The following is a 20,712-nucleotide window of genomic DNA, read 5'->3' as shown; positions in this document are numbered from 1 at the left end:
GTTACACTCACCTGGTATACACGGGGATGCCACCCAGCCCTGGTTGGATGATTTGCACTCTCGAACCCTCTCCCGGTCCCTTGGTAATGCCTCTGGTTAAAGATGGGTCTGCAATATAGGAGAGCTGGATTCAATACCAGATTGTCTTTATGTTTACCCACCTCCCTTCGCCTCAACTCCTTCCTCCCCCTTGGGCCTTCTCTTCACCATATTATTGTAAAAGGTGGATTCTCCATCCTGCTCCTCGTGGCAGGGGCGCGTAGATGTGGGGGCGAGCAGCGACCAAGTTTCTTCACTGGTGCAAGCCCCTCTGTGGGAATCCAGGCCTGCTGCGTCTCCGTAGGTTTGCTGCTTTATAGTCTTTATATGCAGTTCTTATGTTCTTCTTAGTTTGAATAATAATGTCTTGCTTTTTTCCTTTTAGGTATGGAAAGGTATTTTGGTGTTGTCATGCAGTTTGAAGATGAGCATGGGTCGGTAGGCGAAAGCGCGGTGTGCGCGATGCTGTCCAGTGAGTAATGCGCGATGCGCGGTGCTGTTTTGCCTTTTATATTGCTAACCTGTGTCTTTTCTCTCCTTGCAGGTTGCGATGTTCCTCGCCGAGCGCCGTAATGTTCCAGCAATGATACTGACCAGGAGATGACTACCCAGGTAAGAATTGCGTGGCTTTCTTCATTCGGGAGGAAACATGAGTAAACGCTTACTAATTCTGTCTTTCTTTCTCCTCTTTCCAGGTTATGGTATTCCAGGATGCATGCGGTGCCGGATGATGAAGTTCGTACCTTCAGGTGAGTGGAACTGAAGTCAGCGACGGATTGAAGACAGGATACTGTTCCAGGTAAGTTTCATAGTGTTCTTTCTCTCTCTGAAGGTCCTTGGTTTCAGGTAAGCTGGCATCAAAGAACTGGACACGGTGAGCGTTACTCTGCCCACAGCAGAATAACGCAAAGCATGCTCTGCTGTTTGCGTGTGGTTTAAATAGTCTCAGGTAAAGTAGTCCAGGTAAAATAATCCCAGGCCCGCCACACCCAAAGTAGTCCAGGTAAAGTAGTACCAGGCCTGCCACACCCAAAAGACTAGTCCGCATAGCTCAGTTCCTTGTTACTGAGCTATGTGTGTGCCTCCATGTTGGCTGAACCCCCCCCAAGTTAAATAGTCCCAAGTAAATAGTCCCATTCTAATGTTGGTCTTCATGATGTTTATGAGACTGGTGCCAAAGGCGCTATGACTGACTCCAAGAGAGTCTTGGATGAGGTTTTAAGGCCTTTGACCTGGCCCAAACTGGAATGCTGACTTGCCAGTGAGGGCTAGGGGCAAGGGTCATGACAGCACTCCCCCCCCAAATGCCCCTCTCACGGTGGCACCTTTTCCTGGTCCTGGTTTGGCTGGATAATTCTGATGGAACTTGTTAATTAAGCGAGGTGCATCGATGTATTCACTAGGTTCCCATGTTCTGTCTTGAGGGCCGTATCCCTTCCAATCAACTAAGTAGTATAGTTTGGATCTGGTGTATTTTGAGTCTAGGATATCCTTTACTTCAAACTCTGGTTCTCCATCAACTAATACTGGTTTTGGTGGTATTGTAACCCGAGTACCGAGTTGTACCGGTTTCAGGAGTGATACGTGAAACACAGGATGAATCTGCATAGTGGGTGGTAGGGCTAATTTAACTGCCACTGGATTTATTATGGATTCAATAGAATAAGGTCCCAGATATCAGGGACGAAAGGTCTGAGTCCCTTTTTATGGGCACATATTTTCATGCTAACCAGACCTTGTCTCCAATTTGATAGTCGGGGGATTTACTAGGTCAGCAAATTTCTTTTGTCTGTTCTTGGCTTGGAGTAAATGTTCTGCTGCTTCTTTGAAGGCCTGGGAAATAGTCGTATATAGGATTTAACCACTGGCTTTTCCAAAGGGTTTGGGAGATCCAATCCTGAAGTACGTGGATGTCTACCATATATAGTGTAGAAAGGGGTTTGTCCAGTGCTGGTGTGTAATGAATTATTATAGGCATATTCAGCTATCCATAACATGTCCTTCCAATTTCTTTCCACTTGATGTAACATGCAACGTAAGTATTGCTCGAGGGTTTGGTTTGTTCTTTCTGTTTGGCCATCTGTTTGAGGATGGTGACTTGCTTGTGGATAGTTGAATGTCAATTTGGGCCATTGAACAGCATTTCCTCCAGAAGTTGGATACAAACTGACTACCTCGATCTGAGATGAAGACCGATAGAAAGCCATGTAGCCGTACGATTTCCTCCAGGAATACTTTTGCTAAATTGGATGCATTTGGAAGACCCTTAAAAGGAATAAAGTGTGCCATTTTAGAGAACAAGTCTACAACTACTAAGATGGTGTTGAATCCTTGACTGGGAGGTAGATCTGTAATGAAATCAAGGGACAGTGTGTGCCATGCTGTGGGAGGAATTTCCAATGGTTGGAGAAGACCAGCTGGTTTCTGCTTTTGGGGCTTGTTTTGGGCACACAAACCACAAGGTTGAATAAATTGTATGATGTATTTATGCCATGTGGGCCACCAATAGTTTTGTTTTACTTTAGCTAGAGTTTTGGCAATTCCAGGATGACCTTCAATCAGGGAGTCGTGATAACCCGAAATAACCTGCTCTTGTAAATCTTTACTTGGCAATTATAGACGGTTCCTAAAATATGGTAACTAGTCTTTAATGGTGTAATGTTCTCCTTGAGTACACCACTCTTGTGAGAAAGTGGGATCCATTAAGAGTTGGATCTTGTTTTGGAGTACACCCTGTGTCAACAGTGTCGTAAAACCCAGGAGTTTGTCTTCTGGAATGGTGGCTACTGGATCTGGAGTTATGTATACCTTTTCATCAACACCCATGCGGGACAAGGCGTCAGCCTTTCCGTTTGGGACTCTTGGCCGGTAGGTGATCACATAGTCATATTGAGCGAAGAAAAGAGCCCACTGCAGTTGAAGGGATGATTGAGCCTTTGCTGTTTTTAAGTATTACAGGTTTCGATGATCCGTTATGACCGTGACAGTATGTCTAGCACCAAGGAGATAGTGTCGCCATGCCTTGAAAGCTGATTTTATAGCCAAGAGGTTTTTGTCTGTGATAGCATAGTTGAGTTTGGGAGGTTAGAATTTTCATGACCAGATGGCCACAGGGTGTAACTGGCCAGTTCCTGGGTCCCTTTGTGAGAGAACAGCTCCCATAGCCATGCCAGAGGCATCTGTTTCAACTATATAAGGGAGGTCAGAGCTAGGATGCCGTAGAACTGGAACAGAAGTGAATTTATTCTTAAATTCTTGAAAGGCCTTCTCTGCTTCTTCAGTCCAATGGGACTTTTTATTGTTTTTTCTCAATAGTTATGTAATTGGACGCACTATTTGGGAAAAATCTGGGATGAATTGGCGGTAAAAGTTTGCAAAGCCCAACATACTCTGTATTCCTTTAAATGAAGTTGGTGATGGACAGTTAAGAATGGCATCTATCTTGTGCCTATCCATTCTGATAACTTTTGGTGTGAGGATAAAACTGAGGAACTCCACTTCGGTGACATGAAAAGAACGTTTTTCGGGTTTAGCATACAGTTTATGTTGGCAGAGTTTAGTAAGGACGGAGCGGACATGCCTGACATGGTCTTCTTTTGAAGCAGAATACACTAAGATGTCATCAATGTAAACCAGGGTGCAAACGTCGGCTAACTCCTGCAAAACATAATTCATAAAGTACTGGAATGCAGCAGAAGTGTTGCCAAGTCCAAAAGGCATTACCTGGTATTCATACAAGCCGTATTTGGTACGAAAGGCGGTTTTCCATTCGTCTACTTTCTTCACTCGAGCAAGATGGTACGCCCCCCTAAGGTCCAGTTTGGTATAGATTTGAGCGTCTTTGACTTGATCCAATAATTCAGGAATAAGGGGCAGTGGATAACATTTTTTTTACTGTGATCTGGTTTAATGCGCAATAGTCGATGCAAGTCCTCAAATCTCCTTCCTTCTTTGGTACGAAGAATAAGGGACTGGCTGCCGGTGATTTAGATGGGCAGATATATCCATTTGCCAGGTACTGATCAAGATAAGATTTAAAATGGAGGTTTTCTGGTTCAGTAAGTGCATAGATTCAACCACAAGGAATTTGCGCACCAAGTACGAGGTCGATCTGACAATCGTAGGGCTGTGCGGTGGTAGAGTATTGGCTTGTTCTTTCTGGAACACATCTTGATAACCTTGGTATTCATTTGGTAGAGTACTAGTCACACCCAGTACAATCGCCGCCGTACTGGGAGTAGCAGATGTACATAAGTCTGTTTTCCCCTTTTCTTGGTAATAACAGGTGTGAGCACAATCATCGGAAAAGGCCAACTTCTTGGCACGCCAATCTATTAGAGGGTTGTGAGGTACCAATCATGGCATCCCTAAGATTAGTCGAAACTGAGGAGCTTTGATGAGATCGAGTGCAATAGATTCTCGGTGTCCATCCTGGCACAGTAGAGTTAGTTCTGCTGTGCATTGGGTTACTGGTCCGGAAGCTATTTCTGTCCCATCAACAGTAGTAACTTTTTCAGTAGTCGACTTAGAGCATAAGGGAAGCCCCATCTCTGCTCCCAGATCGTGGTCTACATAATTCCCAACTGCTCTGCTGTCTATGTATGATTCGACAGCATGCATCCGAGACGGTTGTTGGTGATTGATCAAAATTACTGGTAATGCAAAGTGTGAGGTCTGTGGCTCATCCTTCTCGCTAGACAAGCGGACCTGTATGTTTGCCGGCCTTGGTAGTTTTCTGACTCCTTGTTATTATCTTCCTTCTCTGTGGCCTTGAGGAAGTGGCCTGATTTTCTGCAATATAAGGATAATTGCTGTTGCCTTCTATTGTCTCTTTCAGTTTTAGTTAAAGGGGGCCGTACACCTCGGATTTGCATGGATTCTTCCGTGTTTTCCAATGTACGTGGAACATTATCCTTTGACCGGACATATACTGCTCGAGTGTCTAACCTTATCCGGTCTGCTTTTCGGTCTTGTAATCTGTGATCTAATTGCAACACACGGTTGATGAATTCTCCACAGTCTTTAGGTGGGTTAACCACTTGAGCAAGGACATCCTTTAGTTCCCCTCGTAGACCCCGATGAAATAGTGTGGTCCTTTTTTCCTCATGCCACCCAGCTTCAACGGCTAGTCTATTAAATGTTGCTATATATGTAAGCAAGTCTTGACTTCCTTGACGGAGTGACAAAAGTTTGTTGCCTAATGCTTGGCCTTGGGTATGATGTGCAAAGAGTTTTTCCATTTCCATCTGGAAACCCCCAAAGTCATGTAACAACGGGTTATCCTGACTTTCCAATGGTACCGACCAAACCGCAGCACTGCCACGCAGATATGACAAGACAAAAGCCACCCGCGCTTGGTCGTTAGGAAAAGCCCCAGGTCTGCAAAGGAAATGAAGACAACACTGGTTCATGAACGTTGCATACTTCTCGGGGTCCCCTGTAAATCGTTCAGGTGGAGCTAAAGGAACTGCCCCACGAAGGGTTATTTGTACTGGATTGGTGGAAGAAGTTGGTACAGGTGCTGGCGGAATGTGACCAGGCAATGGGGTCTGTCCTGCCTGTGATTGGAGCAATTGTCTACTTATTTCATTGGTACAATCCTTAGTAACAATCACATCTCTCCTAAGAGCGTTGGTTTCTTGCCTGGCTGAATGTACTTCAGTGTGTAATTGTCCCAACAACTGAACTAACTGGTCAGTCTCTGAAGTCTCCATGACGCCCAGGTGGATAATATTATTGAGGCTTTGCGTTCTGTTACGCTCACCTGTTATCCACGGGGATGCCACCCAGCCCTGGTTGGATGATTTGCACTCTAGAACCCTCTCCCGGTCCCTTGGTAATGCGTCTGGTTAAAGATGGGTCTGCAATATAGGAGAGCTGGATTCAATACCAGATTGTCTTTATGTTATCCCACCTCCCTTGGCCTCAACTCTTTCCTCCCCCTTGGGACTTCTCCTCACTTTAATATTGTAAAAGGTGGATTCTCCGTCCTGCTCCTCATGGCAGGGGCACATAGAAGTGGGGGCGAGCAGCGACCAAGTTCCTTCACTGGTGCAAGCCCCGCTGTGGGAATCCAGGCCTGCTGCGACTCCATAGATTTGCTGCTTTACAGTCTTTATATGCAGTTCTTATGTTCCTCTTAGTTCGAATAATAATGTCTTGCTTCTTTCCTTTTAGGTATGGAAAGGTATTTTGGTGTTGTCATACAGTTTGAAGATGAGCATGGGCCGGTAGGCGAAAGCGCAGTGTGCGCGATGCTGTCCGGTGAGTAATGCGCGATGCGCAGCACTGTTTCGCCTTTTATATTGCTAACCTGTGTCTTTTCTCTCCTTGCAGGTTGTGATGTTCCTCGCCGAGCACCGTAATGTTCCAGCAATGATACTGACCAGGAGATGACTACCGAGGTAAGAATTGTGTGGCTTTCTTCATTCGCGAAGAAACGTGAGTAAACGCTTACTGATGCTGTCTTTATGTCTCCTTTTTCCAGGTTATGGTATTCCAGGACGCATGCTGTGCTGGATGATGGAGTTTGTACCTTCAGGTGAGTGGAACTGAAGTCAGCGATGGATTGAAGACAGGATACTGTTCCAGGTAAGTTTTGTAGTGTTCTTTCTCTCTCTGCAGGTCCTTGGTTTCAGGTAAGCTGGCATCAAAACTGGACACGGTGAGCGTTATGTTGCCCACAGCAGAATAACACAAAGCATGTTCTGCTGTTTGGGTGTGATTTATATAGTCTCAGGTAAAGTAGTCCAGGTAAAATAGTCCCAGGCCTGCCACACCCAAAGTAGTCCAGGTAAAGTAGTCCCAGGCCTGCCACACCCAAAAGACTAGACCGCATAGCTCAGTTCCTTGTAACTGAGCTAGGTGTGTGTCTCCATGTTGCCTGAACCCCCCCCCCCCCCAAGTTAAATAGTCCCAAGTGAATAGTCCCATTCTAATGTTGGTCTTCAGGATGGATATGAGCCTGGTGCCAAAGGCACCAGGACTGACTCCAAGAGAGTCTTGGATGAGGTTTTAAGGCCTTTGACCTGGCCCTAACTGGAAGGCTGACTTGCCAGTGAGGGCCAGGGGCAAGGGTCATGACAATCGGTCTCAGAAACCACAAATATAACTGAAAAATATGCCTCATAAAAGGAAAGTATTGTCAATAATGTCTACTATTTTTTTTTATTTCATACAGTTTAAAAAAAAACTTTTGAAATAGATACATCACTTACTACAAAAATGAATACTTACATAAAATCCTCACATTAACATTAGTAGAATGAGAAGAAAAAAGAGAAGAAAGAGCGAAAAGACTGTGTATACAAACTCTAGGCTTATTCTCAGAAAGCACACTTCTCTGCTTCCAACTAATTTGTAGCTTTTCTAAGTACCTCGTAAGTGCTAGGGTTAATTTTTTACAATCACTGTTGTGCATTTGGCACCACCAGTCCTCACCAGTATAGGTCGTACATTTGTCCATTTCTTTCCCCAAGAAGAATGTTCTCATATTTCTTAGGTACGGGCAAAAGAGGACTAGATGTTTTAGGTTTTCCTCATCATGATTGCGAAATCTGCAGTTCATGTTTTCAGAGTGAATCATTTTTCTTTGAATCAAGATTTCCTTTGTTTCAAATAGATTCAGTCTGAATTTCAGCTTTCTCAAGCGTTTACATGGCCAAATGACCATGTATTTGGGAATTATATTGACTCCTTTAGCTTCCACCGGCGAATTGGCCATACATTTATGCTTCGATCTTTTTTCCACAGTCTCGATCCAATCCAATTGCAGCAGTTTTTTCTTTACTGCGTTTGGGTTGCTCCATAGGGTTTTTTCATCCGATGTCAATTGTGCCACGATGTCTTTGCATTGCTGTCTCCACATGATTAAAGCTGTCTTGCATTCTTTTTGACTCCATTAGAACTTCAAAGGGTGCTATATCCGCTTCCTCTAGAGTCTTCCTATATAGGGACAGTTTGTTCCACATTATCCTTGCGTTTAATGAGGTTAGCCCCACCTCATATAACACACAGGCGGTGGGAAAACTCAACGATGGTTGTAGAATGTGTTTCCAGAGCTTACTTTCGCACCTGGCCCAAATCTCGGACGAACACCCTAACATACTTTATGCTCTGAGGGTCAAAATGGGCATCACCTTGCTTTCATAAAACTTTATTATTGGGACATAGGAGAATTTCCCATATGTTTTGTGCAAGATCAAGCCTTGCGTTGTTAGCTGTTTGCAGTTACTTGCGATCTTCTTCATCATTGGGTCATCATTTATATTTGAATTTATCAGCGTCCCCAAGTATCTTATGTATGTTACTTTGCTCAGGGCTTTCGGTCCCCAATGTCCATCTCAGCTTCTTTGTCTTTGGCTGTCCGCCTTTTCTGTTTTCGAGGACGAGTATCTCTGATTTCGCTACATTGATCTTGAGACCCAAGTCCTCGATAAACAACTTTAGAGCATGTAGCTTTCTTTGGAGGCCGATAGGTGTTAAGTCCGGGATCACCATGTCATCGGCATAGAGGATCCAGCTGATGTGTTTCCCATTTAATTTTGGGGGGAATGACACTACATCATCAAATATGGTTCCTACCTCAGAGATATAGAAATTAAAGAGGGTCGCTCCCAATGGACACCCTTGCTTCACTCCTCGTTCTGTTTTGATGGGTTTGGTTTGGTTAGGAGACCCTCGCTGTCAAGTCGAATCTTTGTTTGGGTCTCCGAATAGAGTTCTTTAATGGCCTGAATGAGGCTGTGTGGACAGCCTCTCAATTTTAGTTTCGTCCACAGAGTTTTGCGGTCGACTCCATCAAAGGCGTTGGCTAAATCTATAAATGCTAGGTAGATTTTATTACCTGATTTAATGGCATCTATTTTCAGCAGACTCAGGATCAGCAGATTTAAGCAGATCCTATGCCTTTGACAAAACCTGTCTGTCGTACGTCAAAGATCTTATTTGTCTTTATCCAGTTTGACAGCTGTTTTAGAAGCAGACTAGCAAATACTTTCCCTATCACATCCAATAGGGCTATGAGCCGATAGTTCACTGGATTTGTGTGGTCGCCCTTTTTATAAATTGGGACTATAATACCCAATTTCCATGTTGTTGGAATACGGCCCTCTTTCGTTATGTTTTGGAAAAGTATATTTCAGATGTCTGTCCATTCTTCGATGTTGTTTTTGAGGATGGCGTTTGAGAGCCCATCAGGTCCTGCCACTCTTGAGGAGCTAATCTGTTGTATGGTATTCAGGATCTCCTCATGTTCAAAGACTAGATCACATGGCAGGCTTATACTCAGGCTTGGTGAAGTGGTGTTTTTCTTTTTTTTAAATAGATGACCAAAATGGGTTGTCCATTGGTCTTCGGTCACCATATTTGCTAGCCTTGCTTTTTGTGGGTTCTCCAACTCATTCACTATCGACCAGAAGCTTCTTGGATTGTTCTTATTCAATGTCACTAAAATTACTTCAGCGTCTCTTTGTACTAGGAGTCCGCGATGAGCTTTAATCCAGTTGTTGTAGCTGTTCTTCACTTTTCTTATTTCATGTTTTTGGTCAGGCATCGCTTTCATAGAGATTCTTCTTATGTCAGAACGCAAGTCTCTTTTTTGCCGAGCAAATTGAAGGTCGAAATTATGTCTTTGGAATGTCAGTTTATTACGAGAGTATTTTTTTGTTCTGTATACCTCCAACAGGGCCTGATATTCAATTGGGTCATTCTCTTTGGCCCCCACTTTCGGTTTTATCATTTCTGCCAATACGGGTATATCGCTGGATCTTAGGCGAAGACGATTACCTCCTGGTTCCAACGCTATCTGCATCTTCCATGGTTCTATAGTCTGCCAATGTCTCTGCCTCCATTCCATTGTTACCACATTATGATCACTTTGTGGTGATTTGGTTACATGTAGGGCTTTAATTTCGTGTGATATTCTTTCGGATACAAAAAAGTAGTCTAATATGGATTTTTGTTTGCCTCTTTCCCAGGTTACATTCGGAGGGATGTCGCCTGTTGATGCACCATTCATCATATGCAAGGAGTGGGTGGTCATTTCCTCTAACCATGATGCACTTTTTCTGGTCTCCTTCTCTTTAGGGCCTTTTTTGAGACTAGGTATGCTCAACAGCTTCATGTTAAAATCGCCACATAGGACAATTTGCACGTTGGCATTTTCAATCATAATGCTATCAATAGTGTCTAGACGTTCCTTTTCGAACTTTAGGTGTTCCACTGGGGAGGTGTTCCAGTATACATTTAGCACATGCACTGTATTTGTTTTTCCATTTGACATTTCTTTGGCGTCTAGACTTGCATGTTGGATGTGAGGCTACATATTATTTGATGTTTTTATGCTGAACCCACTTTTCCTCTTTACCAGAATTAGCTGACCGGACATCGGTCGGCCCTTTCATTACACAATTTCTGGGTTTAAGGCCACTTCGCAGCCCTCTACACATGGCATTTTATCCAGCCATGTCTCCTGCAGACAAATTATGTCCGCTGACATCAGGACTTTTGGGAACGATTTTACAAGATGTGAGAAGCCTCTCGTGTTCCAGGTCGCCCACACTGTGCTATTCAATTGGGCTTGGCATTAAGTTTCAGAGGTATCATTTATGGCCTTTGCCACCCAGGCCCAACAGTTTTGTTCCTCACCTGCAGAGTTGCACCTCTTTGGGTCAGAGCTTACTCGCTTGCCGATCCTTGTATTTTCTACTGTAATAATGTCTACTATATATATACTTGAAATTGTGTGGGAGGGTGAGGGGTTGGTATTGAGATTACTTGTTCTGCAAGTTGGTGCCTCTGCACTGTGGGCTTGGGCCATTGCACTATGAACCAGTAAAGTAAACTTGCCCACCATGCCAAATGTTCCCAGTCCTCCCCTGAGTACAAGGTTTGGTGTGGAACGGTGAGCTCTCATGCCAGGCGTTCATTGATTGGTCCGCACCGGTACGCACAAGGGGGATCAGGACTGGTGGGGCTATTCCGTTTACAGGGTCACTTATTTCGCTCAGGTCCATTCTCAAGGCATGGGGGGGCAATGGCTACGACCACTTGACCTACCTTAAGTAGGCAATTGATGACGCAACTGTTTATATGATGTCATGCATCTAAGGTTTTGTGTCACATTTGGTGATGTAATAAAGGCGGCATAAGGCCTTCCAAAGAATTTCTGCATCTGGCGTTACTCACTGGCTGTGTGGCCTGCGCCACCCATTTTACCTGCATGTACATAAGCCATGGTGCATGCAGTTTTGCCATTGGAGAGGCAGCCACTTATCAAGCACTTCCTTTATTCATTCTGAAAGGGATGTACTCCCTCGGTTGCTCGATCCTGTCATTGCTAAGGCACAAGATAAACCTCAGTTCAGACAGGGGTCACTCCAGACCCTGCCTGCATTTCATTTCCTAGCATAGAAACACCTATGGCGAGTATATGCATTTTTATTTTTGTTGACTTATCCACCACTAAGAGAAGGATAGAATTGGAAAAAATGCATTGTCGCTGACCCTGATATGGGCAGAGCACTGATGACAGGCATCTATCCCATAGGTCCAGTCGCTCAATGGGTGCACACACTACGATACTCAAAGGGCCTGGGACCAGGGACAACAACATCACAGGTTTCAATCCTTTCAGTTGAAATGGCCCCCGGGTCCCAGGGGTGCCCCCGAGCAGGGGCTGCATGATGGCAGTCTTATGAAACAGAAACATACTCGTTTAATTTGAGAAATTAAACGTGCATAGTGCATGCGTTACAGGCTGCCTGTTGCCGGTGCCCTCAGGCCACCGCCTCCCTCTTGCAGTATCCAGCAATGTTCTTATTACCTTGTTGCCTTTTTATTCCGGGTTCAACACCCTGCTGTCAAAGAGTGAGTGAGTGATATCTTTTCAACAGGCTTTGGGGCTTCAGCTCCCTGTGACTGCCTTTCCTGTGCTGTTCTGGAGCTATTATCTACAACAGATTCTTTTGGCTTCATTATAATGTAGCTTGGTAAGTAGAAAAAGGTGATGAGTGTGTGACTCAAGTCTCATATTGACCCGAGCAAAAGATTTCAAGCATCGACCCCTTGTTGTTGATACTTTGTCCTAGAGGTGAAACACAGGAGAAAGTATGCCCTGCAGCCTCTGCACGTCATCTCACCATCATCAGGTTATCACTGTTGGTGTACCAACATGTTTTTCTTTCTTTCTTTCAGGACTCTGTCTGCATCATTCACCCAAGATGGTCAATACCACCAGTGCTCCTTTTCCCGCCTCAAGCAACACTCAGATTGATACAACCCCATGGTACGAGTACTATGACGATGATGAAGAAGCCGACCAGAAGCTACAAACCTCCTTCCACGTGCTATCCATGGTCTTCTACAGTGTGGCCTTTCTTCTTGGTGTCACCGGTAACAGTCTGGTCATATGGATCGCTGGCTTTAAGATGAAGAAAACTGTCAACACGATCTGGTTCCTTAATTTGGCTATCGCAGACTTCATCTTCACCTTTTTCCTCCCCCTCAGCATTGCCTATACTGCCATGGATTTCCATTGGCCCTTTGGGACCTTCCTCTGCAAAATCAATAGTTCAGTGGCATTCCTCAATATGTTTGCTAGCGTATTTCTCTTGATGGCCATAAGTATTGACCGTTGCTTTTGCGTTGTGTTGCCAGTGTGGTCCCAGAACCACAGGACATCGTGGCTGGCTACAAGGGTTGCTATTGTCATCTGGATTATGGCTGTCCTCATCAGCTCGCCCTACTTGGCCTTCCGCGACACTGCTACCTCTTTCAACAAAGAGAACGTCACTCTAACACACTGCTACAACAACTTTGCTTTTTCTGACAATTACAATGATGACGAGGTCAACCTATTGAGAGCCACCAGACACCGAGCCATGATCATAACTCGGTTTGTGTGTGGATTCATTATCCCGTTCTCGAGTATCATCGCATGCTACTCTATTATTGCCCTGAGACTGAAGAGGAATCACCTAGCGAGATCCAGTAAGCCATTCAAGATCATCATTGCTGTCATTGTCTGCTTCTTCATCTGCTGGTTCCCCTATCATATCTTCTCCATATTGGAGCTGATAATCCACACATCGCAGAGTTTCCAGGTCGAAAAGGCCGTGCTGATAGGTATTCCCTTGGCCACCAGCCTTGCCTTCCTCAACAGCTGCATTAACCCTATCCTTTACGTCTTTATGGGCCAGGATTTCAAGGAGAAGTTCAAGATGTCCATCCTCTCAGCCTTCGAAAGTGCCTTTAGTGAAGATTCCACGCTGATAAATGTCAGCAAGAACCAGAAATCTAAATCCGTTTCAGTGACAGAATCTCATTTTAATTGACTGGTTCTGACCTTAAAGACAATCATGTCCTGAGAACTGGTTCAGTGCATTCTGGGGTTCAGAAAAGGGATCCTTCTATGTCACATTTGTTTGTTCCAAATCGAGCTGTAGCCAGTAGTGGTAGAACGTTGTGACCAATATGTGATTGTGGGCTGGTGACCAATGTGGGATCCATTGGTTTTCATGGTCTAATAGGGCCAGGGCCCACATTTATAATTCCTCACCATCACAGTTGACACTGAATAAACAGAAATGAGACACCTGAGCAGATGGTCCAATGATAAAATGGTCCTGAACCCACTTCGGAGGGACTGATGCTCCAAGGGAAACATGGATTGGAACAGCAGTTTGTCAAGCCTATCACAGTCAGCACGGAGTCTCACAGATCAGTGCTGTCGCAAATCAGTATACTCAGACTTCAGCCTGAAACTTGCTGCTTTCAGAAGATCCATCTGTCGGGGGCGTCTGGTGGATTTAGCTGATAGTTCCTCGTTTAATACAGTCGCCTTCTGATTTCAATCAATAGAAAGGCAGCTTATTCCTTAGGCATAACATACATCGGCATCAGAAATCAAGTGAAGTCAGGAATAGGCTTCAAACTAAAAAGGTAAGAAGGGGGACCCGCTCTGCTCTTTGGTTTGGTAGATCAACTGAAGGTGCATCACCCAACCTCCATTTTGTAGTGAGTGGTAACAACTTGCCCAGTATGGGAAGGGGATTTCTTGAATCAGCATTCTTTTAGGAGTGGCAGGAGGTCATTTCTAAAGTAAATTCTGGAGCTTCTATCTCTAGACATGATTTAGAAAAGAAACAATGAATTGTGCGACCTTTGCCCTCTCCTACGTGGAATGCAGTTTGCAATTTAATAACTTGAAGTTTATTTGTTTCACTGAAACACTGCACAGGTTTACATATGTATAAGTTAAACACTATTCGGTGTGGTAATTTCCGAATCCTGGGAAGATCAGAAACCGCCATGTTGCAATTCAATGTCTGGATTGGACCTTCCTTTGTTTTGCACCTCCCATTCCTATTGTCTGCTGTTACCCCAAAGCTTCCTCATCACAGAATCAACTGCGGCATGGTGCACACAATGAACAAACAGCACTAAGAGCCCTTCAGCGTCTTGTGTGGTGACAACCCAGAGTTCTGCTGCAAATGTGTCACCACCTAAAAAGGAAACAAGAAGCAGGCTGCTTCTTTACTCCATGTATAAAAACATATGTTCTCAGTGTGGTTCAGTGCTAATTTCCCTGGTTGTTGCAGGACACAGTGAAACTGACAGTGCAATTTAACAGTGCCAAAGTTGTTCTTGTATGAGTTATGGAATGCAATCCTTTTGATGAAGCTATTTTTGATATTTGAACACGTCTATTTTAGGATACATTGTTTAGGCTGTGTAGAATCGCAAAGGTGCTTGTGTATGTCAATGTTGATGATTTCGTTCCTCAGTTGCAGGCAAGTAAAGGGAATTAAATATTCTTGTCCTGGTTGTTGCATGTTGCATTTTGTGTGTTAATCGGTTCCTAAAGAATGCAGAGATTATATGTTGTTTGTCAACTGACAGCAAAAACATATATAATTCATGCAGAATGTATGCCAGCCAATATCTTGTTGTGCATTTTCAGGATCACTAACTATGCATGAAAAACAATAACTCCATCAAGACTTCAGCAATCTATATATGGAGTTCAACCAGCAGGACAGAGACAAAACAGCCACCCACAGTGCTACATCCACCAAAGATATCCTTCTGGTGCTTGCCCTGTCTGTAAATGGAAGAACACTACTTTCCATCAACATGTGTAACACATGCCAACAGGCGGTGCAACCATTGCTGCTACATGATACCCGCAGAGAGAGCCAAAAGACAAACTTGCCACATTTAATCGCTCACTTAATGGTATTTCACGTTACCCACTGAGTAGTCTGCTATTCCCAGGATAGTGCGGAGTGCAATGTGCTGTGCATTACGCGTATAAACACTTGCACTTCTTTCAAGAGCACAGCATTGATAGTGTAGGGATTTGAAAACTTAACTTGGAAAAAAGAGCAGCTTGTACTCCTGAGACTCCCGGCCGGCCCATAGAGCCGAGGTTTGCTCTGAAGTACTTTAAGACGAGATAACGGCACCCTTGAGATGGATGGGGGTGCAGATTTATTACTCCAACACCAATAAATAAAAACAGCTCAATGGTTTAGCAAAGGGGGTCCGTTTAATGACAAGTACAAAAAACGGGGAGTCATGGAAATCAGCAGTGATGCGATCATCCTTCTCACTTCAACTCCAATGAACTTCATAAAAATCATAGCATTTATACTGAAAACTTGTCATAATTGACGTATAACACTCAAAAGTTAATATGCAATTCTATTGGTTAGGAAAAGGTAACTTTAATATAGGTACTATATCTGTATATGGTAACGGAGTTAGGGGATTGGGTAAACACTGTCAGGTGGGCGTCTAAGCGCTTCCTTCAAAAATGACTACTGTAGACGTCACTAAAAGTACGAAATCCCATTGGTTCTACTAAATATAGGACCCTAGATTATTTGGTCCATTGTGATTGGGTTGGCACCAACCCCATGCATACATTTCCACTTTGCTTAGCTGCACACAGAATGGTCGGCCAGGTGCAGAGTGCCCCCTAGTTACCCAGCCTTTCTCCAATTAAGGTTACAATCAATCATCACTTCAGCAACTATGTGTCATTTATTTTGCCGTAGTTGGCCTCAAAACTGCATCTTCTGTCTGGGAAAGTTCTGATATCTCTGCCTGGGCGGATGCCAAGCGTAGGTGTGAACTTGTGCTTCTCCTCGCTTGGATGGTCATGTGCTTCCCACACCGTGAATTTGACTAGTTTCTCTCAATTTGTGCATTTGATTCTTGTTCGGCTTGCCACCTGCCTACGCCTCCTTATCTTGACCTTTCAGAGACAGGATATTCTGTTCTTAAGTTTCAATTATATGTAGCTACTGTTCATTCCTACTATTGGTATGTATGTAGCTACTGTTCCTTCCTACTATTGGTATGTCCTTGGCTCTCCTGGCACGAGTTGCATCAGCCGAGTTTCGATTCAGCCATCTCTTCTCGTTTTGCTAGAATATGAATCTCTGCTCATTCGGCCTTTAGTAACCTGGGTTGATTCTGCTTCGTTTCCAAAGTGGAATAACACTTATAATACTGTGCTTCGTTTTGAGGTAGATTATGTATAATGGCGCTTGCCGAACTATCTTTCTACTTAGCATTGCAAGCCGCATTGTTTTTTTAGCTTTCTTGCGGTTCCAAGCATATGTACAGGTGTTAGCTGGTTGAATGTGTTTGTCCTGTTTACATCTTAAGCTTCTTTGTATTTCTACATCGTTCTCCCCTTTTAGGTTCACAATATCCTTATTCATGGCGTTTCGTCCCTGAGTGTCATTCTCGGGTTGTCATTTCTTCTACTTGTACGTCAGTCCGGGTCCTCATGACGTCACCATTCGTCTTCCATTAAGACCTTTTTGGTTTCTTCTGGGACTGTACTTAGGCAATCTTCATTTCGTCTCTTTTGCTGGTAAGGTTTCCTTAATGTTCCTTAATGGATACCCTACTGTCCATGGTTTTCTTGGTATTGGTACTTCAATAGGTGTTGCTCTTCTGATAGGTACTGGGCAGAGCCCTGCTGCGGCTGTCTTCTGATTTATCTGCTCATCATACGTCACATATTTTGGTGTCAATGTTCCTGTTACTTCAAAATGGGCGACTGGAGTGCAGGCTTTATTTGGGACCTCCTCTACAGCAATGTAAACTGGGTTTGAACCTCTCATGCAATACTTATGTTACATGAACTCTTATAGCCTAAAGTGGTCTATAATGGCCTTCCATTAAAACAACACAATAATAGTATGATCAGTTGTACAACGTATCATTTTTCATCTTCATAATTTGACACTTAACTGTTAACCCAAAAAACCTGAGAATACCCATGGCATACCATCTCTTCAGGAACAATAAAACAGCCAATGCTCTAATTATCTAAGTAGAAAATGAAACACTCTGCAAATAGCTGAGCTCACCAGGGTGCCTTCAGTTTAGTGGAACTGCTTGAGTACAATCCCATTTTGTCTTTCTATTATGGACCTGTAGTCCATTATTTAAATGTATTAATCTAGGACCATAATTCCCAAAATGCAAAGGTTTATTGTTTATTGACATATTGTCTGAATACAACATAAAATACATATATGAAATAAGGGGTTGATTACAGGGAGGTTCTAGAAAGGAAGAAAAAAAGGAAAAGAGGGAAAACACAAATAAAATAGTGTTGGTTGTCTAAGTGGTCCAAACATCAGCAAATTAACTGATGAAATAACTAGCTCGGCTGTTCAGATGGAAAACCCCTTGGTTTCCAAAGTGGTCAGCTACCAAAGCCCAAAATGCATTTGGCACTGTGTGAAGGAGGATGGCTGCTTCTCCAACGTACTCCCGAGCATTAACATGTTCTTATGCTATTCTACTGCCCTCTGCACAGTTGCTGCCAGCAAATACTGTAGATGGATCTTGGTGCATCGAGACTAACCATTGTGTGCTTTATCTTTGGTACCCATGTATGAGCTTCTTAACCACATCACTGGTACTATAGGGGTTTGTGCACTCAACTTTAAATAGGAGCAGCCAAGTGGTCTCAGATTGAACCTCTCCTTCACTGCTTTCATTTATTTTTGTTTTCCTGTGAACTAAATATTCTGGCTGCCTACACGAAAAAGTAATAATGATGGCAATAATAAAACAAGCACTGGCAATGACAACAGCTTGGGCTTTTGTGTAGGCATGGGAGCAGCACTTGCTCGGCAGTGCTGTAGTGGTATTAACTTACCACTGATGATAGCAAAATGGGGTGAGTACCAGGGCATCCGATAGTAGTGTCTGCAAATGCCTAATACCTGTACACAAGCCAACACTGTTGACTTTGTCTATGCTTGTTTTTAACAGGACTTCATTGAAGGACAAGCATAGTGCTTATAGTTCAAGTGGTTGAAGGCAGACCTAGTTAAGGCATTTCTATTACACCAGTAGCGTGCTTAAAACTCCAATTAAGTCGTGAACTCTCGGAAGACTGATTTGAAAAAGCACTGACAGGCACTTCAAGCACAACTTTTGATGATAAGTCTTGATTAAAGGAGCTCAACGAGACGCCATGAGGTGGTGTTTTGGGCTTGGCGGGGCAGGAATAGGGTGGGAATGGCCATAGGAATTATCAGGCCATTCGCAGACAATGTTGCCTGATTGTTGCATGAACAATTTAATAACAAGTGCTTGTTTACACTATGCGTGCAGGAGGTTTATCACTTTCCATTCCTCCCCCACAGCAACCATCAAAAATGCAAGAGTTGTCAAGATGTATCGGTCACCTTTTTTGGTGAACTGGTATGACCTTACATGCCCAGCAGTATTATGAACTGTTATTTCATTATTTATAATGTGAAGTGGAATAGAATGATGCACAATCAGAAGAAAATAGCATTAGTCATCTAGAAGGAACTTTGGTCACACTGGCTAATGGAAGCCCGCTTTGATCCCAGGAGAGACCATAGTGCCAGATATAGCCCTTTCCAGAGTCGCCATTGGTCACTTAGGAGGGATCAACTGGATACTGGGCACATTAAATGTACAAGTAAGCCCAGGTCCTCCAAACTACCAATCTCCTAGCCCGCTCTGGTCATAAGCTTTTACATCATTGACTGTAGGGAAGGCCTTATTTCCATAGTTGTTTGAAGACTTTGTAAATGATGACAAGATGGACCAGGCTAGAAAAAAATAAGATAACTCTAGGAGAGCATTGGAGATGTAGAGCAATGATCTTTTCTTTTAATACAGTCATTTAACTGGTTCTGGCCTCTTAATGTAATGTTATCAGCGTTCAGCTGGTCCTTTTCTTAAATGGCTGAAACCAAAGAAAAGGAGAGCATCAGTGATAAGACTGGACCCCAGTCCTTTTTGGTCACCAGTATTCTTGCCATATGTGCCTGAATGTTTAGGTGCCCGGGAGTGGTGCATCTCTGTGCATCTTGGAGAGGGCATGCAGGCAGAGATGCTTTGACCCGGTCAAATTACAGGAATATGCCCAATGGCAAAAGATAGACAGCGTCTCTCACAGCTAGTTGGGGGCAAAGATACTGGTGATATGTGTTGGTGATATGATATGATAGGTTATTTATAACGTGCTTAATACCCAGAGGTTTCTACGCACGGACCCGGGGATCGAACCTGTCTTGCTCTGGGTCTCCTTGCTTCCAAGGAGAGCCCTTTGTCTCTGAGCTATCCTCCCAAGACCTGGTGAGATCCCCGTTCCTTGAGATAAAGAAGAGCAATATGTACAGAATCCTCACGAGTACAGTTCTTTCATCAGTTTGGCTCCAGAGTAATTCCACCAACTGCAACCTAAAAGTAGGCCAAATCAAGTGAGAACTCTGTGTTGTCATTCAAACAGTTACACTACATTGCAATGTGATCTTTCAACCAAGACTTCCTGAGTATGGCATTTCATTTACAATTCTTATGTATCTAAACATGCATGTATCTGTGCTTCATTTGAGCACATTTTCAGTGTTAAGACGAAGACGATAAAGCAGGCAAATTGCTCATCACTAACCTACAGCATGCCAACATGAAACTACTTATAAACACACCAATGATGTATTTAAGAGAAACTGGTCAAACCAACTTTCTCCAACTGATGCAAACATTCTCATACATAAAATGAAATCAGCTTTAAGTAGATTGTTTGAAAGTTGCAACTGTACATGCGTATTTTCCAGTGAAATAAACATTAAAAATGTAGAACACACTATTTGCCCAATGTTTGATCATTGTTCTGGTGGGGTCAACTTACAAGTGATAATTCAATACAGAGACTGCCTGGCTGAATTCATCTACTGTGCAAGATGCCGCTCGTGTAAAGAGGACACATAGGCCCTGATTCATGGAATTTCTTTGCACGGAGCAAAGCGACTTTTCACTACTGCAAAGTCACTTTGCACTGTAGAAATACTCTTTGCACTGCTGCCCCCTGATTCACGGTATCTTTGCAGTAAAAGGGTTTTGCCGTGCAGTCACTTTGTACCAGTGAAAAGTCACTTTGCGCCATGTAAAGAATTCCATGAATCAGGCTCTATAGAGTTAGAACAAAACAATACTTGCACCCAATCTAAAAGTAAATGGTGATATTAAAAAAGTAAAAGGCAAGTCAGTCTCTAAAAAGTGACTCGAATTAAGAAACATCACTTCTTTCGCGCTCTCCCTCTTTCTCTGGCTCTGTCTCTCTCTCCCTTTCCCTCGATCAATCTTCAATTCCATTAA

At 43.5% G+C, this 20,712-nt stretch overlaps 1 protein-coding gene across 1 annotated transcript in view; it reads left to right on the top strand.

The window, feature by feature from the left end:
• The window catches only part of LOC138528739 (chemerin-like receptor 1), a 56,935-nt gene extending 36,735 nt beyond the window's left edge, over nucleotides 1-20,200 (top strand). Inside the window, exon 2 of the mRNA XM_069640610.1 lies at nucleotides 12,235-20,200. Coding sequence (XP_069496711.1) covers nucleotides 12,261-13,373 — 1,113 coding nt within the window. The 5' untranslated portion in view covers nucleotides 12,235-12,260 and the 3' untranslated portion in view covers nucleotides 13,374-20,200. The remainder of the gene's footprint in view (nucleotides 1-12,234) is intronic.
• The last annotated feature ends 512 nt before the right edge of the window (nucleotides 20,201-20,712 follow it).

This window comes from Ambystoma mexicanum, chromosome 1q (genome assembly GCF_040938575.1).
Source record: "Ambystoma mexicanum isolate Mex_15411 chromosome 1q, UKY_AmexF1_1, whole genome shotgun sequence".
NCBI lineage: Eukaryota > Metazoa > Chordata > Amphibia > Caudata > Ambystomatidae > Ambystoma > Ambystoma mexicanum.
Note: the sequence above shows the minus strand (reverse complement) of the source record. Positions and strands in the feature narration are given on the sequence as shown.